This window comes from Eriocheir sinensis, chromosome 1, assembly GCF_024679095.1.
Source record: "Eriocheir sinensis breed Jianghai 21 chromosome 1, ASM2467909v1, whole genome shotgun sequence".
In the NCBI taxonomy this organism is placed as follows: domain Eukaryota; kingdom Metazoa; phylum Arthropoda; class Malacostraca; order Decapoda; family Varunidae; genus Eriocheir; species Eriocheir sinensis.
This window is the reverse complement of record NC_066509.1, coordinates 3,950,922-3,968,911: the sequence shown is the minus strand read 5'-3', so window position 1 is coordinate 3,968,911 and position 17,990 is coordinate 3,950,922. Positions and strand designations below refer to the sequence as shown.

Below are 17,990 nucleotides of genomic sequence, written 5' to 3'. Positions count from 1 at the left end.
GGGTTACTTTGCAGGGAAATGAAAAAGAGGAGCCTCGATAAGACTAGGCAGCAAATTTGAAGTGCACACATGCATCAATGCTTTCAACACGGGTGATGCACTGATTTATGTGCAATTAATGTCGGCCGCAGCACCTCCAGTCGGAATATTCATCCCTTTTAATTACCACGGATTGCAGGGAATAATTATCCTCCGGCAAATGGGTGTGGCTTAATAGCACCATAGAGGTGTCATAATTATGCATTAGTCTTCCTTCCTCTGCGAGCGGCGGGGCGCCCCAATGGAGTGTTGGAACCCCGCGTTGCCAGCTCGTTCCACAAGATGGCGCCAAGGCCTTTGTCTTCCCTGCTCTTGTCATAGTTTTCTGCATTACCGTAGTCTAAAACGTGCAAAATATCACTCGGGATGCTTTAGTAAAATATATTTGAGTTTATCTGATGCTTATTTTACTGTTTTGAAGGTCCTTGATATTTTAGTATATTTTTACAAGATGATAGTGGCAACTGTGCAGTAAACAGAGAGGCTTCCGACTACTCCCATCGGCGGGCACAGTTACCTCCAAAACCTTCCTTTCTGCCGCGATCCTCCCGCCCTGGGTAAGTCTCCCGCCTTTCCCTGCTTCGCTAATCTCCCCAGAGTGCGTGGGCGGCGTGTGGCACGGGGCGGGCGCCGCATTAAGCCGTGGAGGAAGGGCAGGGGTGGCGGCCCGCGGCCACCCTTCCGCCACAGACGCCACACCTCGCCAGACACTCGCGGCGCCTGTTAGCAGTTACCTTTATCTCGCCCACACTGGGTCGCTGTGACCGTGCGAGGTGCCTTTTATGTTTTGTGCAAGTATGGGTTATTCCCGCCGGCCTGCGTGGTGGCCGCCGTGTGAGGGGAGCGGCCGCCCCAAGGCCAGGCAGGGGAAATTGTTTCGTGGGAACTTGAGAAGAAAGTTGTCATATAGAGATAAATAATTGTGCAGCATGTTGTCGTGGGTTAACTGTTGTAGATTTATTTGTTGAGTTGCCATGCGATGCCTGATCATTGCTTGACGCGTGTGGTGGGCGGCATGAGCCACCACGCCCCGCCCCGCCCAGGGAGGTTCGGGGCGCGGCGCCCCACGAGCCACCACGGTTTGAATGGTCCTCACTTGTTGAGGCGCATGGGATATCAGGCGGGCACGAGCATGGCGTCCAAGCACAGGCCCATGCCCGCGCGTCAAGCAGGGGCGTCAGGGCCTCCTCCGGTGCCGCACAGGTCCAAGACGGCCTCAGATGTGAGAGGCCGTGTGCCCGTCACGGCGTGGGGCAGGCCACGCCACCTTGGCAGGCCTGTCAGCCAGAACACTCATTGGGCAGCAGGTGTCTGAACCAGGAGTGGCGCCTTGGAGACGGGGCCATGACAACCAGCATGACACACTTCCTTAATGTTAGTTCATCTAGGAGCATACTCAGTGTTGCTCCCAGTAGATGGCTGATGGCAATTAGGTACTGTGGAGCACCATCAAGAACACAAGTACACTCAGATGGTATACAGGACAAAGGAAGGTCATGGATACAGTTATGATTCACAAGCATACACCTGTGTATGTGTCATGTATTCCATACATGTTAAACCATGTAATAGAAAACTCCATTCCCATCAGGTTGTTCCAGGACTTAGTGACCGTGACATACTCATCATTGACTCTGACCTCCGACCGATTAGACAAAGAGAGATCTGGACAGATATTCCTTTATTCAAGGGCTGACTTAGACATGATCAAACAAAACCTAACTGCTTTCAGCACTGACTGGAACAACTTGAAACACACCATACACGGCTCTATGAACAGACATTATTTCATCGACGCCTACTCCTAGGAGCTCCCACCAGGGGATGGCCATGTCAGAAGAGCTTCCAACTTTCTCTATCCAGACACTCCCTCCTTGCCTGCTCAAAGTTTCTCAAAGATCATTCCCCCCTCTCCCCAACGTACTCTTGCACCCTATCCCTCCATTTCACTGGAGGTCGTCCTCTAGCATTTCCTCCCTCTATCTCACTCACATACACCCTTCTGGTCATCTTACTCTCCTCCATTCGCTCCATGTGGCCAAACCACTTTAAGGTCTGTCGCTTCACTTCTTCCCTTCACCCCTGCGACACATTCCAAAATGCTCGTACACACTTTCACTACTCATTCCATCCATTCTACTCACACCACAAGCACTCCTCAAATAACTCATTTCCACTGCCTGCACTCTAGACCTCTGACTTTCATTCCAGGCCCACGTTTCACTTGCATATGTGAGGGTTGGTACTATTATTGTATTTCTCAAATCCCCCTTTACTTCCATGCTCACACTTCTGCCATTCATGATTCGTCCCAAAGACCCTACCACCCTTCTTCCCTGCAATGCCCTTTCTCTTACTTCTCCCTCCATACCACCATGCTTACACATAACTGATCCAAGGTACCTAAACTCAATGACCTCTATTTCTTCACCATTCAAAATTATTTTGCATTCTTTTTCACATTCAATTCCCACTCTATATGGGCATACAAAATCTACAACCTCACTTCTACTTCGCTCACAAACCATCACTTTACTTTTGTTGACATTTACTTTCAGCTTTCTCCTATTACAGACACTATCAAAAACACACCAAATTTTGTAGGTCACTTTCATTTTCTGCAATGAGCACCGTGTCATCAGCAAACAGTATCGAATTCAGTACCCACTTACTTCCCTCATCGAACAGTCTTACTCCAACTTCTCCAACTTTGCCCTTCATTTCTCTAATGACACCATCCATATAAATATTGAATAACCATGGTGACATGACGCACCCTTGTCTTAAGCCCACTTTTATCTCAAAATGTTCACTTGTTTCTCCAGTAATTTTGATACATGCAGATGCATCCTCATAGCAAGACTTTATTGCACTAAGCAGTTTTCCTCCCACACCATAAATCTTTAAAACATCCCACAATGCAATCCAATCGACTCTGTCATAAGCTTTTTCCAAATCCATGAAGGCAGCGCATAGTTTCTTTCCTTTTGCTATTATTTTTTGTACTACCATCCTGAAGGCAAATATCTGATCCACACATCCCCTTCCCTTCCTGAAGCCTCCTTGCTCTTCACTGATTTTCTCTTTTGTAAGTCTTTGCACCCTCTCTATTATGACTTTTCCATATACCTCTCCGGGTATACTCAGGAGACTTATACCTCTATTGCTCCCACATTCCCCTCTCCTGCCCTTCCCCTTGTAAACTGGGACAATGATGGCTTTCGTCCAGTCTGCTGGCACGACCCCCCATGCTACTTCACATATCTTGACCATCCATTTCACGACTTCATCTCCTCCACACTTCACCATTTCTGCTGTGATTCCATCAATTCCTGCTGCCTTTCCATTTTTTAATCTTTATTTTCTGATTTACTTCTTCATATGTTATACTTCTTTCTTTATATACTCCTCCTCTACCTCTACTCAAAACTGCTGCTGTTACAGCTGCTGGACGTCCACCCTCAAAATTCATTAAGTTTTTGAAATATTCTCCATCTCTCTTTCACAGCTTCCCCGTCTTTGAACATCTTTCCATTCTCATCCATAACTTCATTTATTTTACTTGAGATATTTTCTGCATTTCTTTCGTTTTTTACTTCTTTCCAATATGATTTCCTGTTCCCTTTATATTTTTCACTTAGTCTTTTTCCAAAGTCTTCATCAACTCTCTTCTTACTTTCTTTTATTGCTTGTTTTAATTTCATTTTGCATTCTCTATATTTCTTTTTCCTTTCCCTTTTTACCACACATACCACAAAAAACACTTTCTAGTAGGTAAACACTTCCCTGGTTTTCCTGGGACCTACGCAGACAACATCGCAAGAAACAGACTACGGACGTGCGCAGACATACAACACAACAGATAATTGGACCGCTTACAAAAAACACCAAAAGACACTTGCCAAAAACATAAAGATTAGTAGAATGCAAACATAGCAACTTACCCCGCAGACAACGTAAGAAATAACAAAACAAACTTTTTCAAATTCTTTTAGGCGCGCAAACATAACACTAACACGATTACATCACTGAAAGACAACAATAACACATTAGTAATCAGCCCACAACACAAAATACAAATACTCAACACACAGTTCCTATCAGTGTACACACAAGAACACAACCTAACACCACATCCATAAATACCAAACATATTACACTGACGCATGCAAGCACTCATACTTTCCATGCACCATATGTGACTGGAACAGCCTCCCTCAACAGATTTTAGACTGCGGTACAATAGACTCATTCAGAAAACATATACATACTCACTTATCACCACAACACACCAACACTAACAATTACACTTGATTCACTTCCTCCTCTGCACACTCGGCTCCCCCGTCCCCTCAACAGCCAACACAAATATGCGTGTTATGCACCCTGCACATTATAATCCAGATCCAGGTCCAGAATCCTAATGATAGGGTAAACTCAGTGGTTCTCTTTTAATTTTAATTAGAATCATCTTTGTTAGCCAGATTTTCCCCACCTTTGCATCAATTTGTTGAAAGAATGGCATATAGAGAATGGAATTGCATGTTTTAATTAATTATTGCTTTATTAAGCAAACCATTAATCAATCAACTATTAAATCTCCGTGGTTGGATTCATACCACAAGAACAGTCAGTACTCCCACTCTGCATACTGGACACACCACCCTCACTCCCATCTCATGACATGCCCTTTGTCTGATCTGTAGCATGTCTTTCTCCATCCACCACATCCTTCTATCTTACCCAAGCTGCAGTGTTCCCTCACCACACCCACCATCCCTTTCTCAAGATGATCAAGCAAAATTGCCACACTTTTCCTTAAATAATATTATTTTAATGAACTTGCATCCTCCAGCTAATTTAATCATCCTATTATAGTTAAGTTATCTCAACAATTCCCCCCCCCCCCCCCAAACAGAGAAGCGCACAACCATGCAATGACCAGTATATCCATATGATGCATCATATTTTTATAAATCTTCTAACTGCATTCAAATGTTTGCATTCATCCTGTCATTTTGATTATACCCATTTTTCTTTTGTAATGTGTTTTGCATGTTAGAACCAAATCTGTCAAACAACCTGTGTTTGTCAGGTTTCACTTGCACAGAAGTGCAATTCAGTGGTGCCTCACATGAAAATTAACTTCGGCTGTTTGTAGACCTTTTCGGTTTGGTCTCTTTACGTCCGTGAAATTTGAACTTTGCTTTGCATGGAGTTCATTACTGTACGGTGATGAGCCGTAATGGAACTGTGTTGCATTTTTGTGACATTTAGTGCCAGTGTATCATCACCTGATGGTGCACAATACTCAAGATTTAGTTTTTAAATAGGTATCCAATTTGTATGAAGCCTCAGCAGTGTTAGAGATTGATTTAGCATGCTAGTTAATAATCTATTTACATGATTTGGGGAAAAAATCTTTTAATTATCACATAATTTTTAAAATGTTGGTATGAAAGGAAGTATTCATGGACTTCAAATTAACCAAAAAAATCAAGCTTCAATGAATTGTTGGACTGAAAATATTTAATTCACATCTTCATTTATGAATGTGTTAAATGTTTCTAGACATTGTTTATTGATTGATATGTGAGGTATGTTATATTGTGTGTGTGGATATATATATATATATATATATATATATATATATATATATATATATATATATATATATATAAACACAGACATACATGCGTGCGTGTGTATATGTATATTAAATATATGCCGTACCGAGAATAGAACGGTCAAAACTGCTGAGAAAGTTTTGAGAAAAATCCATTTCTAAGTGCATCACCCCATAACAAGGGTGAGTAAGCCAGAATATATATTATATATATATATATATATATATATATATATATATATATATATATATATATATATATATATATATATATTGGTCAGTTTACCCTTTCTATTCTAAGCTCATATATAGGTTATGCATTACTTGAATAGATACATAGATGTAAGGAAAACAGGTTATATAGTGTTTTTTTTCTTTTTTTTTCCCAGTATTAAAAATATAGTCTTAAGAATGTGTGGTTTGCCTTATGATTCACATATTTACTTGTAAAATTACTGTAGTTGTTCCCTTACGTTCTGAGGTGGTAGCAGACAAAGATAGCCAGTGCCCAAGAGGGACCAACATAGTCCCAAAAACCTATTTCTTGTGACAAAATAACAAAGTATGACAAGCATCAAGGCATACAGTACTGTACTGTATAATGGACAATTTACTTTCATGGGGGTACCCTACAAATTTGTGAGTCCATGAATGACATACAAAAATTATATCTTCCTTTTAGCTTGCATGCATTGCTACTTTTTCAGTGGTATTATTGACTATACTCACTTCCATTTCATCTGTTCATCCACAAGCATGAATCTTGATAGATGGGACATCATATTACTAGCTGGTGGTGGTGAAAATTGCATTCTGTAGTGTTGGCTCCTTGTGTTAAGTATTCAAATTATTTCTTCAATTATATATTTGAACGTTTATGCAAACATAGAACCTTAACAACTTATGTAAATGTAATTGCAAATAAAAGGTATGTTGGTAATTTATTACATGTGAATCACATGGAAAATATTTGAAATAGCATGAAATATTGTTGAATGTGAGGCTAGGCTAGGTGTGAGAAATCTGCCAGCCTCACATTCAACAAACTCGATTTTGAATGTTGCTGATGCAATAAATAAATAAAATACCTTTTGCTTTTATAGAGTCAGGTGTCTTTATATGTACCTTAAATGAGATAAGAGCAGTGGTTCCCAAACTGGGGGGCGTGAGCTGGATACAAGGGGGCGTGATTCCGTCTGCCAAATATTGAAGTTTTGCAAGAAATTAACACACACACACACACACACACACACACACACACACACACACACACACACACATACATACACACACACACACACATACATGAAGGAGTTTAACACAGTTTGAATCATCCTCACGTTAGTTGCAATATATATATATATATATATATATATATATATATATATATATATATATATATATATATATATATATATATATGTGTGTGTGTGTGTGTGTGTGTGTGTGTGTAGGTATATAAACAAAGGATGGGAGGCATGAAGGTTTGTTAAAAGTCAAAAGGGGGGATCATGTAAAAAAGTTTGGGAACCACTGATTTAGAGTATTGTTCATTCCCATATCTAACTAGACTGTTTGATACAAGCTTGTCTTTTATGTGCTTGCATGGTACATTATTCATGCAAATCAGCGTGTTTGGGATTTATTTAAGGTGTGATGGTTCTTTTTATAAATAGACATTCAAATATATTGAATTAATATAAATATATATACCCAAAGTAGCCAACAATATAAAATACTTGATTTCCATCCAATCACAAGCTAGTATGAACATGTGCCACATCTACACTTGTGAGTGGACAGATAGAATGAAACTGAGTATAGGTACCATTTGCAGTCAGAAAGGGTGAAACAGATTTGCATGTGTTGAGTGCTGTAGATTTAAAGAAAAGTGGTATTATTTAACAAGCCATTTTTCCTTCAAACATTTAATCTCCATAATGTTCCTTAGTCACTAAAATTGAAGACCATTGTGTGGGTTCAGAGACTGGATCTTTCAGTGGCACAGCAATTTGTTCAGGGTTTCATTTAGCCTAAAACAATCTCACTTACATGCATTCTGAAGTTGTCCTTATTTTTCACATCAGTCTTTCCTGTTGTTTGTTGATGCGAATGGTTCTTTGAATGGTGAAAAAAAATGTATGCAAATTTATATAGATAAAATTGCCAGGTGACTGTTCTTTTTCCCCAGTCTGCCTGGTGGTTGTCGTTTTAAATATGTTGCTGAATCAACTTATGAAAATGAACCATATCTCATTGATTTTCTCATCCCAGTTTAGTCTTTAGAGTAGTTTTACTTCTGGTGAGTACAAAGTGAAAGTGAGCATACAAATTGGAGGGCATCCTTTCATTGAATTAATTCCCCCTCTTCCATCTCATCTGTATAAAGGACATTCAGTGTGGCAGCTTTGCATGCTTTACTAACTAAACCCACATTTTTACCATGTTTCTGCTACTGAAATACAAGTGTTGATAGCTTTTACCAAGCTCATCAAATTGAATTTTTCACTAACAAACTTGATGTTTGCTTTCAAATAAACTTACTTTTCTTGGATGCATTAAAGGAATAAATGTGTTTTGTATAATAGCCATTTAATTGTTATGGCTTTGAAGCTAAATAGCATGCCAGAAGAATAGAAGGGGATTAATTGCCTGTTGTTTGTGTTTATAGTGAACTAATAGCCCCTTATCCTTGGCTAAAGTAAAGCAATAAATAAGTAGGCACATACTCAGTGTCAGTGTCAAAATGATAGAAGAGAATCAAGTTGGTGCAAAGTTTGGGAAAATATATATATATATATATATATATATATATATATATATATATATATATATATATATATATATATATATATATATATATATATATATATATATATATATATATATATATATATATATATATATATATATATATATATATATATATATATATATAATACACACACACAGACACACACCGGATTGCAGTGAATAGAAAGTCAGGATAAGGAAACTAGGCATCTCCAAGATAGTATTGAAGACTACACCTCAATAGGGCAGAAGGAACTTTACTTTTTGTTTTTGTTGTTTAGTCCAGTGTAAGCCTGTCATTGTTGTTAAGTGTAATACAAGGTAGCTATACAAATTTTCTGTTTGAATTTTTTTGTAAATCCTGTCCAAGTTTTATTTATGTTATTGTTTGGTTTTGGCATATGTAAAGCATCCTGTTTCCAGCAACCCAGGTCACAGCCTCTGAAGTCATACCGTATCATATTAATACCACGAATGAGGAAGATGTATGCAGTTAGCAGAGTGAGGTATGTACCATTGGCAGTTTTCACATTGCTGTTTTAAGTGAGGGGTATCTGGGTTGTTTGAAAGACAGGATGCATAGCCATGCCATGGGTAATGCTCGAAGCTCCTAAGCCTTTGCCATGCCAAACTAGATTAAAAGTAGAGATTTGGCACTGAGTAATAGCTGCTAAGTTGGTGGTTTAACAGAAACAAGTTTTGCTCATTTAATTTTGCAGATGAAGTGAGAGGAGTACTGGCCTTGAAAGGAGATTCACCATGTGTCAACAATTATTGCTGAATGAGCAAATTGGAAGCCAGCATCAGAAAACAACCTGATATCCCATGCTTGTGAAACAGAACTGGAATAAAACATTTCACTTTACTTTTGTCTTGTGTATCCCTTAGTGAAATGTTTCTAGGGAGCATACAGCCTCTTTCAGTTAGGTATTTATTGGGGGGCATCAGTAATTTTTAGTGATAAGTTATATAATGCATGACCACTTTTGTTAGGGTTTTATTAGATCTCACAGAGGAAAATTAACAATGTTGTACATGTTCTCTTTCCAGATATGTCTGGGGCAAGGTGATGTCTGTGCAGCCACTCCTTGAAGGTTCTAGCTTCCAAAGGTAGCAGTAGTCAAGGACAGGCAATAAGAATGGAGTCAGCACAGAATACATCGGGGATGATGTGGTACAACTACAACCCTGTGGATGGCCTTATTACAACCAATGCTCCTGTCCAGGTGGAACTAGGGAGTGTTGACATAGCAAGACAGATCAACCAGCAAGTCCAGCTACAGTATGGCAGCCTCCAGGCCGTACCAGCTCAGTCACAGCAGATCATTGTGGCCCATCAGCCCCAGCCCCAGCCCCCTCCTGCACCACCCACGCCTGAGCCACCCGTCACCCCCAAGCCACCCAAACCGCGGGCGAGAACAACGAACGGTGAACGTGTGCCATGCGAGCAGTGTGGTAAAACTTTTTCCTGTAATGCAAACCTTAGAGATCACATGAGGCTCCATACGGGTGAGAGGCCTTTTGTCTGTACTGAGTGTGGAATGTCCTTTGCTCAGCGTTCAAACTGGAGATTACATAAACGCGTCCATACTGGAGAAAGGCCTTACATGTGTGGTATTTGTGGCAAAACATTTTCCCGAAGTTCTCACTTGCCTGGCCACATGAGAGTCCACACAGGTGAGAGACCTTATTCCTGTGAATTGTGTGAGCATTCATTTGCATCTGCTCAAGCTCTCAAGAATCATGCACGCACTCACACTGGAGAGAAGCCCTTCGTCTGTGAGTACTGCCAGACTGCCTTCACACACAGCTCTTCACTGTCTTCACATAAAAAAAGGTGTACCGGGGAGAAGAGGAAACGAGGGAGACCCCTTGGCAGTGGACGCAAATCATACAGGAAAAAGCCAACAGGCAGGCCAAGAGGCAGGCCCAGAAAGAAGGGTCGGTACACCAAGCGGAGAAGGACAAAGAACCCTCCGGTAGAGGATGAGCTCGTGGAGCCTAAAGAGGAAACCACAACGGTGGTGAAGGCAGAAGTTCACGCCGAGAGTGGGGAGGAGATACAGGTCCCACAAGTGCAAACAAAGGAGGAGATAGAAGAGGTGCCAACAGTTATTGTGGATGCAGATTCCATGGAGGTGGAACATCCAGACATTCATGGAGATCCTATAAACATGGGAGACCATATACAGCATCATGAGACCATTGTGGCAGAACCTTTGCCACAGGAAAATCACATTATCCATCATGAAATGGTACCACATGAGGAGGTGGTGTCTGTAGCCACAGTCACTGCAGGTCTGGACGAGACCTCCAACCTGCACCAGGAGGCTGCTGTGGCAATGGCAGCACTCCATGAGGGTGCACGCAGCCTAACCCAGCACCAGCTGCCTCAAGAGACCTATGTGGAAAGGGACGGCAGCCAAACACTCTGGTTTCCAAAGCAGCAGTATGAGTAATAGATGCAGTGTTCAGCGTTGTTGGAGGTCCATCCATGTTGCAAGGTGAACCAGTACAATAGAGTGGAGTGGTTCAATATCCTACTTATAATGTTGCAATGAGGTTGCAATAAGGACAAAATTTACAATAAGCCTAAGTAGAGTAAAGGAATTCAAATTGTACTAAGGAAAAATCAACTATCCATTACATGGGGTTAACGTACAACTTTCAAAAGGAGAAATGATTTTACGGTATGTCAATATTATTTTTGTATGGAACTGCTAGCTGATAGTGTATACCCAGAGAAGTTTCACATGTGTAAGAGGAGTGATGCATGTGTTGTTCTCATCACTTGAATTTTTTATAATCTTTATATGGGCTACTTTGTACGGCATCCTTATAAACGTGAACCATTGATAACATTTCACAGTTGTTGATAAGAATTACATCATGAAACTAGCTGACAAGTTATTTTAGTTTTAAGATTTCTATAAAGTATAAATATTTTATACCAGACATTACATGTTATTATAAGACCTAAATTTAGATAATTTTGGGGCAATTAAAAGTATATAATTTCTTTGTATGCTTATATATATATTGACCATGTTCTATTGTATGAACATGGTATGAATGTACAATTCCAATTGTTAAGAACTTGATATTTGCAATGTAAATGAAATATTGTTTAAAAATTCAAATATGTAATTTCTCATTTGACAAAATAAATTTTTATAAAATATATATTTTATATATAGTTCCTTTCAAAGTCTGTGTTTTGAGTGACTGAGTCTTTTAGGTATTAACATATTATTGTTTTTATTATTGGTAATTTCTTTATAGACAAGACCAGTCTCTCCGAGTGCTGTGTTGTATTTTTAGGTGGGCTGGATGAGCTGAGTTCCTCCACAGGTTTCTTTTGACCCCATTACCTTTCTACAGTCGGTGATCATGTATCTGTTGCCTCAGCTAAGAGTACATCTTGTTGAAAGGAAGCCTGTGCTGGTGTAGTGCTCAGACTAAGGTTCAAATCATTAGGTGTCATGCATGTTTGTTAGCCATGCCAAAGAAGTGCTGTCATATCAGTTTATGAGTTTCTTAGCATAATGTGCTCATCTTTTGGCCATCTGTTTTTAATATGGGCTCATTTTTTACCATTAATATATTTTTCAAGTGTAATTTTGTTTATTTTTTATTAGTATGTTTTATTTATATTGCTGCTGCTGAGTGACTATATGAAGGCATATCTTTACTGAAGTGTTAGAATATGTATATGTGTAGATCATTGTAATTTCATAACATTACCAAGATTTAGGGGTATCAGCAGGCCTTCACATATGTAATGTTTTCTCTTGGAAACAAATGTACATTGCACTGAGGTACTTTCATGCTGACTGTACAGTATTATGAGGGCAATCTTGAGCCTTAAGCAAGAGTAGTGATTGTGGTTCACCTAGTCATCATTCTACATAGGTAAAAGTCCTCCTACATGAGTTATATGTTAGTGACTTGTCAGAAAACATGTACGATTCATTTAGCAGCTGTCCTGTGCTGGATCACTACTAAAGAATAAGAGTACTTCAAAGTGAGATGCTCATCTTTTTGTCACATTTTGTATTGGTTTTACAGACTAGTAGCCAGGAAATGATAGCTGCTGGGTGTGAATGTTATAGCGAGAGGAATAATGAATTATACTATTCTTGTCATAAAACTACTGCATGTGTCATTGTAGGCAATAATTTTTTCATTTTCAGCCTAACATGAACATTTCAGATAAAAAGGGTAAGAATCCTTGTATTTCTAAATGTACATATGAAGATCATGAAAACCATTTGCTTTATTTTTCTTACATTTCCCCTTTTTTACAGGAGCCATGTCAGTATAAAGTGGCGGGCACCGGCGAAGACGACTCCACCTTCAGCGTCAAGCTGATGGAGAACCTGGAGCATATCGTGACATCGGGTGCCACAGGGGTGACCCACGTGGCAGCCGTGGGCACGGTGCAAGGAGTTGCAGGTGTGACCGGGGTCCAGGCCCTCAACAATGTCAGCGGTGTAAACACCGTTGGCTCCGTGACAGGGGTCGCTGGTGTCACTGGTGTGGCATGGTACAACTACAGCCCTGAAGCAGTTGGTCAGCTCATCACCAGTGGACCTGCAGTTCAAGTTGAGCTTGGGAGCCCCGACATTGCTCGGCAGTTCAACCAGCAAGTCCAGGCACAGTATGGTAATCTTCAGGTCCAGGTGCAGGCAGTTACTGCTCCAGCTCCAGTCACCAAACCACCACCAGCCTCCACACCTGAGCCGCTCCTGGTGGTGAAGCAGCCCAAGTCACGTGTGCGTCAGAGTGGTGGGGAGCGCGTCCCCTGCCCCGAGTGTGGAAAAACGGTTTCCTGTAATGCCACACTGCGTGACCACCTCCGTACCCACACCGGTGAGAGGCCCTTTGTGTGTGGTGAGTGTGGCCTGGCCTTTGCACAGCGCTCCAACCTGCGGATGCACAAACGACTACACACTGGTGAACGGCCATACATGTGTGGCATATGTGGCAAGACATTTGCCAGATCCTCTCACCTGCCGGCTCACATGAGAACACACACTGGCGAGAAGCCTTATGTCTGCCAGGAGTGCAATCATGCCTTCATCACAGCCCAACAACTCAAGAACCACTTCCGTGTGCACACTGGGGAGAAGCCGTGGAAGTGTGACCTATGCAACGCTGCCTTCACCCACTCCTCATCCCTCTCAACGCACAAGAAGAAGCACACGGGGCAGAAGCCTTTCCAGTGTGAGAAGTGCAGCAAGGCATTCTTCTTCAGCTCTGCCCTGGACAAGCACATGAAAGTTCATTCCAAGTCACGTCCATTTAAGTGTGATTCGTGTGACAAGGCATTCAAATACAAAGAGAGCTTGACTGTACACAAAGAAAAGTATTGTGGGAAGGAAGTCTCCAAGAAGCCTAGGGCTCCCCGCCGTCCTGATGCCAAGAAGCCCGGCCCCAAACCTGGTAGTGGCAGGAAGTATGTCCAGAAGAGGAAAGGACGACCGAGAGGACGACCCCGCAAGAGGGGTCGTGGCAAGAGGGGCAGGCCAAGAAAGTACATCAAGGAGGAGGACTATGAGGAGGAGGAGGAGGATATTGATGGAGAGCTGGAGACTGAGGATGTCCCTATTGATGAAATGAATGTGGAGGAACAGCCAGAAGAAATCATTCCAGAGGCCATAATTGACCCATTGAAGATAGAGAAGATGGTAGAGGAATCAGACCTTCAGCATGAGCAGCTGGAGCAGCACCATGAGGAGATCCATCACCACCAGCTACAGGCAGAACACCTTCACCATGCCACACATGAGATACACATTGAGGATGCCACTGCACTCACCATTGTTTCCCCAGAAGAGGCTGAGCAGCAGGCAGCAGCAGCTGGAGGTGTGCAGCTGGTGACCCTCCACCCTGAGGTTCCAATCCAAATTGTGTCTCATGATCCCCAGACCCAAGTGACCCACCAGTTGATTACCAGGGATGGCGTTCAGATGTGGTACCCCAGACAGTACCAGTGAGTGTGGGGCATGCATGTTTTGAAATATATATTGCCTTTGCTACTTTGTGCTCAGTAATGTTCATGAATTCTAATATGCATCTTATAAAAATGTAAGTTTGACATTTTTTATAGCTAAAGGTAATGCTGCTTTCATGATAAAACTCAGTTTTAATTGTACTATATCTTTTAGAACATCAAAAAAATCCTCACTTGCAATTTGGTGCCTGTTAGAAATTAAGGTATTGATTATTACTTTTAAATTGCTGAACTTAATTGGTAGAATTATAAAGTAAACCTACTTGTGCCAATGGGTGTTTTCAAAAGAAAGATACTGTAGTTTCCCCTTAAGTGCAAGCTAGCTGATACAATAAATATTTTTATTTTAAAAGCTTACCATATAAATCATGAAATATTTTTAATTTTGATACACTAAAGAGAACTCCCAATTCACTTAATCATATAATTTTATATTGGATCATAAGTTTGATAATTTTGAGAGGATACTCTCTGCATGTTCTTGGTGCTTACACCCAGTATGGTAGTTGGCTTGTGTGAACCTGTGCTCAGTGGCACTATACTGTTCAGAGGCAGTAGCAAAGTTGGGGTTGTGAGTAACCTAAAAAGCCAGTTGTTCAACAGTTGGCATTAGGGGGAATGGTAAACTGCTTGTTCATACCTATTACCAAGTAGCTTAATGTGAACTAAATTACATTTGATAAAAGAATGGAGCATATGTGTTCTCATTCACACTGCACAGTTTTGATATACAGGTACCTCTCAGTTTACACGAGTATATTGTGTTATTGCTGAGTTTGCTTATTAAATATTTTGCATAATTCAAACATGGTGCAGGTCTGGGTTGCCAACTAATACCATTTCAAGTAGCCCATAAAAGCAGCCCTAAACTGCCTGAATAGCATGTGAAAGGCAGAAAACCCACCTGTCTTGCGTTCTGTTGACCTGTTAGCCACGCAACATCATGCAATGGAGCTAACAAGTTGTGCCAAGATGGCAGCAATAGCTAAACACCCTGCCAAGCTGTGCAGGCAAGGGGGTAGTGTTTATAAACAAAGGAGACATAGTTATATTAGTGTGGCCAATGTCATTTCAGCATCTTTTTACCTTCTACAAATGTTTTGGTCATCTATGATTGCTGTTTCCAGTAAATGATTGTCTGTAAAACTTGCTGAGGGAATATTGTGATGGAGCTGTTGTGTGGGATACCATTTTTATTGTGCTCAGCTGATCCACTGTCCAGTTTGGCTCATCTCTCCACCTGGGGAGTTGTGTGGTTAGTAGGTCTGCATGAACCCCAGACATAAATTTTGGCTTGGATCACATTGCCTTATTTTAAAGAAATGTAAGAAAAAATATTGGGTTTTTAACATAGTATTAAACCAAATTCGTTTAATATTTTAAACTCGAGTAAGACGAGGTACCTGTATATACTTTTATGGGAAATGACATTCTCCTAAAGAGGAAGTTGCATAGTGTTCTTGGTAAGCTGATATTTAGATTTACTAATATTTTGGGTCACATAAAAACCTGAATTTTCATTTTAGGGATTTAATTGTTTTGAGGAATGGCCACAGTAATGATAAAAATATGCCGTTTTGCATTCCATTAGATGAAGTAATGGGTGTTCATTGGTGGAGTAACTAATCAAGTGTATAATACCAAGCTGTTGATGTAAATGGTGCACCACATCAGATTCAAGGAAGTGTACATGTTATATGCTGCACAGAACAACCTGCACTACGTTCATGTAAAGCTAAGTGATAGGAACTAAACAATGAGGAAGAAAACAATTTTTCTCTTCACTATAAGAAAGCAACAGCTGTCTTGTATAAACTTTAAGTATGTATTGTCTGTTGGAGGCCTGAATATTGCCACTGAGGAACAGTGCTTACTACCACTACAGTGACACTATTGCTTTTAAGAGACTGTACGTACCTGCAGTATTTAAAAACTTTTAATATCATTAAGCAACACTTTTGTCAGTACTGCCATCAGGTATTCAGAATTTTGTAGCTTGGAGTGTGTACTGTGTCCACCTATTACAGAGCAATTTACCCGGAAGTGGAACTTTCCAGGGCAAATCATAATCATGTAGTGCTGACTGCAAGTATAATGAAGTAAATGTGATAAGAGTTTTGTCAGGCACTTTATACTTGTACAGAATATTTAGCCACTAAAGAAGAGTAAAGAAACCTCAATCCAACCTTCGGGGGTTGTATCCAGTGTAATTATTATAATTAAATGTAGTTCTAAAGAATTCATGTTCTCAGGCATTGTGTTTAGGGGGAGCAGTTGATATGTACTTCATAGAAATGTGTATGTATTTCTAATACTGCCAGTAATATTTTTCTTTAATGAAAGGGAGGTATTATATTTTTATTTACTGGTACATCTCATGAGGAGCAAATGAACATTGTGTTTGACAAGTGATGAGTTGGCTGCATAGCTTCCTCCAGTCCCATGATGCAAGGCAACACACATTTATAAGTTAATATATCACAGCTGATGTAGTCATAAGCTGTTTGTTATTGTTACTTCTTAATTTAGAAACAGTGCAATCAATCTTCTTTCTGCTGGTTTAATTCCCTAGTAAAACTGTATTTGGCTGAACCCAGAAAGTGTTAGGGGAGAATGTTTCTATACACATTATTTTCAAATTTGTTCATGATTTATGTAGTTCTTTTAGAATCGCATTTTATCAAAGTTGATGATGGGAGTGAGCATTCAGTGAATTTTACAAAGGATATGCTTGTTTGTATAAGGCTTATATTTGTCTATACCCATGCAATTGTCATCAATAAGGTTGGCAGAGTTTCAACTGTCAATCCACTTGGTTACTAAGAACAGTTGTACTGTGTACTTTTTACCACAACTCAGCCTCCAATGTTATCTATACAACACAGGTTCATAATATAACCCATGTTTGTGTTAAGAAAAAACTATTCCAGATTGTCTTGGGCTCTCAGCAAGGACCATTCATAGGACAGTATTAGTATTATTGCCTTGACACAAGAACACTGAAACATTTTACTTTTTCTGTGAATAATACACTATTTTGTCCATGATACCAACTAATGTTCACCTGTTGACAGTTCTGTTCCTTGATGGTGTTTTCCAAGGGTGGATACTTTGTACTTCATACTAGTTAATGCTATAGTTTATTTTGTATGATATATTGTAGATTAGTTGTACCTTATATATATAAATAGTATTCTTTACTTTTCAGATGACATACTTTTACTGCTGTTGAAATTTACATAATTGCTTTGTCATTGAACTTTTTCACCAAAATTGTGAAAGCTTAAGTGACCGAAGGATTCATTGTAATGCTTATATATATATATATATTTTTTTTTTTTATGTAATGGGATAAATTATTTCCATGCACACTTTTTTTCTGCCTCAAGTCATGTTTGGATTGTACAGTTATCTTTGGAGTGGCTGATGACTGATGCAAGAAATCCGAGAGGACTGGGAGGGGCCTGGCCAGTGTTAGAGGGCTCTGCCTACAGCCCTCTTATGCAGTATATCTCT

General features: G+C 40.2%; 1 protein-coding gene across 9 annotated transcripts; it reads left to right on the top strand.

Annotated features, from left to right (window-relative positions):
* Positions 1–444: 444 nt before the first annotated feature.
* On the top strand, positions 445–16,619 carry LOC126980468 (zinc finger and SCAN domain-containing protein 22-like). Of its 9 annotated transcripts, none has more exons than XM_050830986.1 (3): positions 553–596; positions 8,882–8,964; positions 9,509–11,639. In XM_050830986.1, the coding sequence occupies exon 3, from the start codon at positions 9,598–9,600 to the stop codon at positions 10,915–10,917; it is 1,320 nt and encodes a 439-aa protein (XP_050686943.1). In that variant the 5' UTR covers positions 553–596; positions 8,882–8,964; positions 9,509–9,597; the 3' UTR covers positions 10,918–11,639. The 9 variants fall into 9 exon arrangements, with proteins under 9 accessions (XP_050686543.1, XP_050686395.1, XP_050686943.1 ...); XM_050830884.1 differs by lacking the exon at positions 553–596 and adding an exon at positions 765–812; XM_050830586.1 differs by lacking the exon at positions 8,882–8,964 and having other exon boundaries at positions 445–596.
* The last annotated feature ends 1,371 nt before the right edge of the window (positions 16,620–17,990 follow it).

What these genes read in the sequence shown, in the direction of transcription:
- LOC126980468 (XM_050830438.1), top strand. Translation starts at nt 12,829, where the DNA reads ATGGAGAACCTGGAGCATATCGTGACATCGGGTGCCACAGGGGTGACC.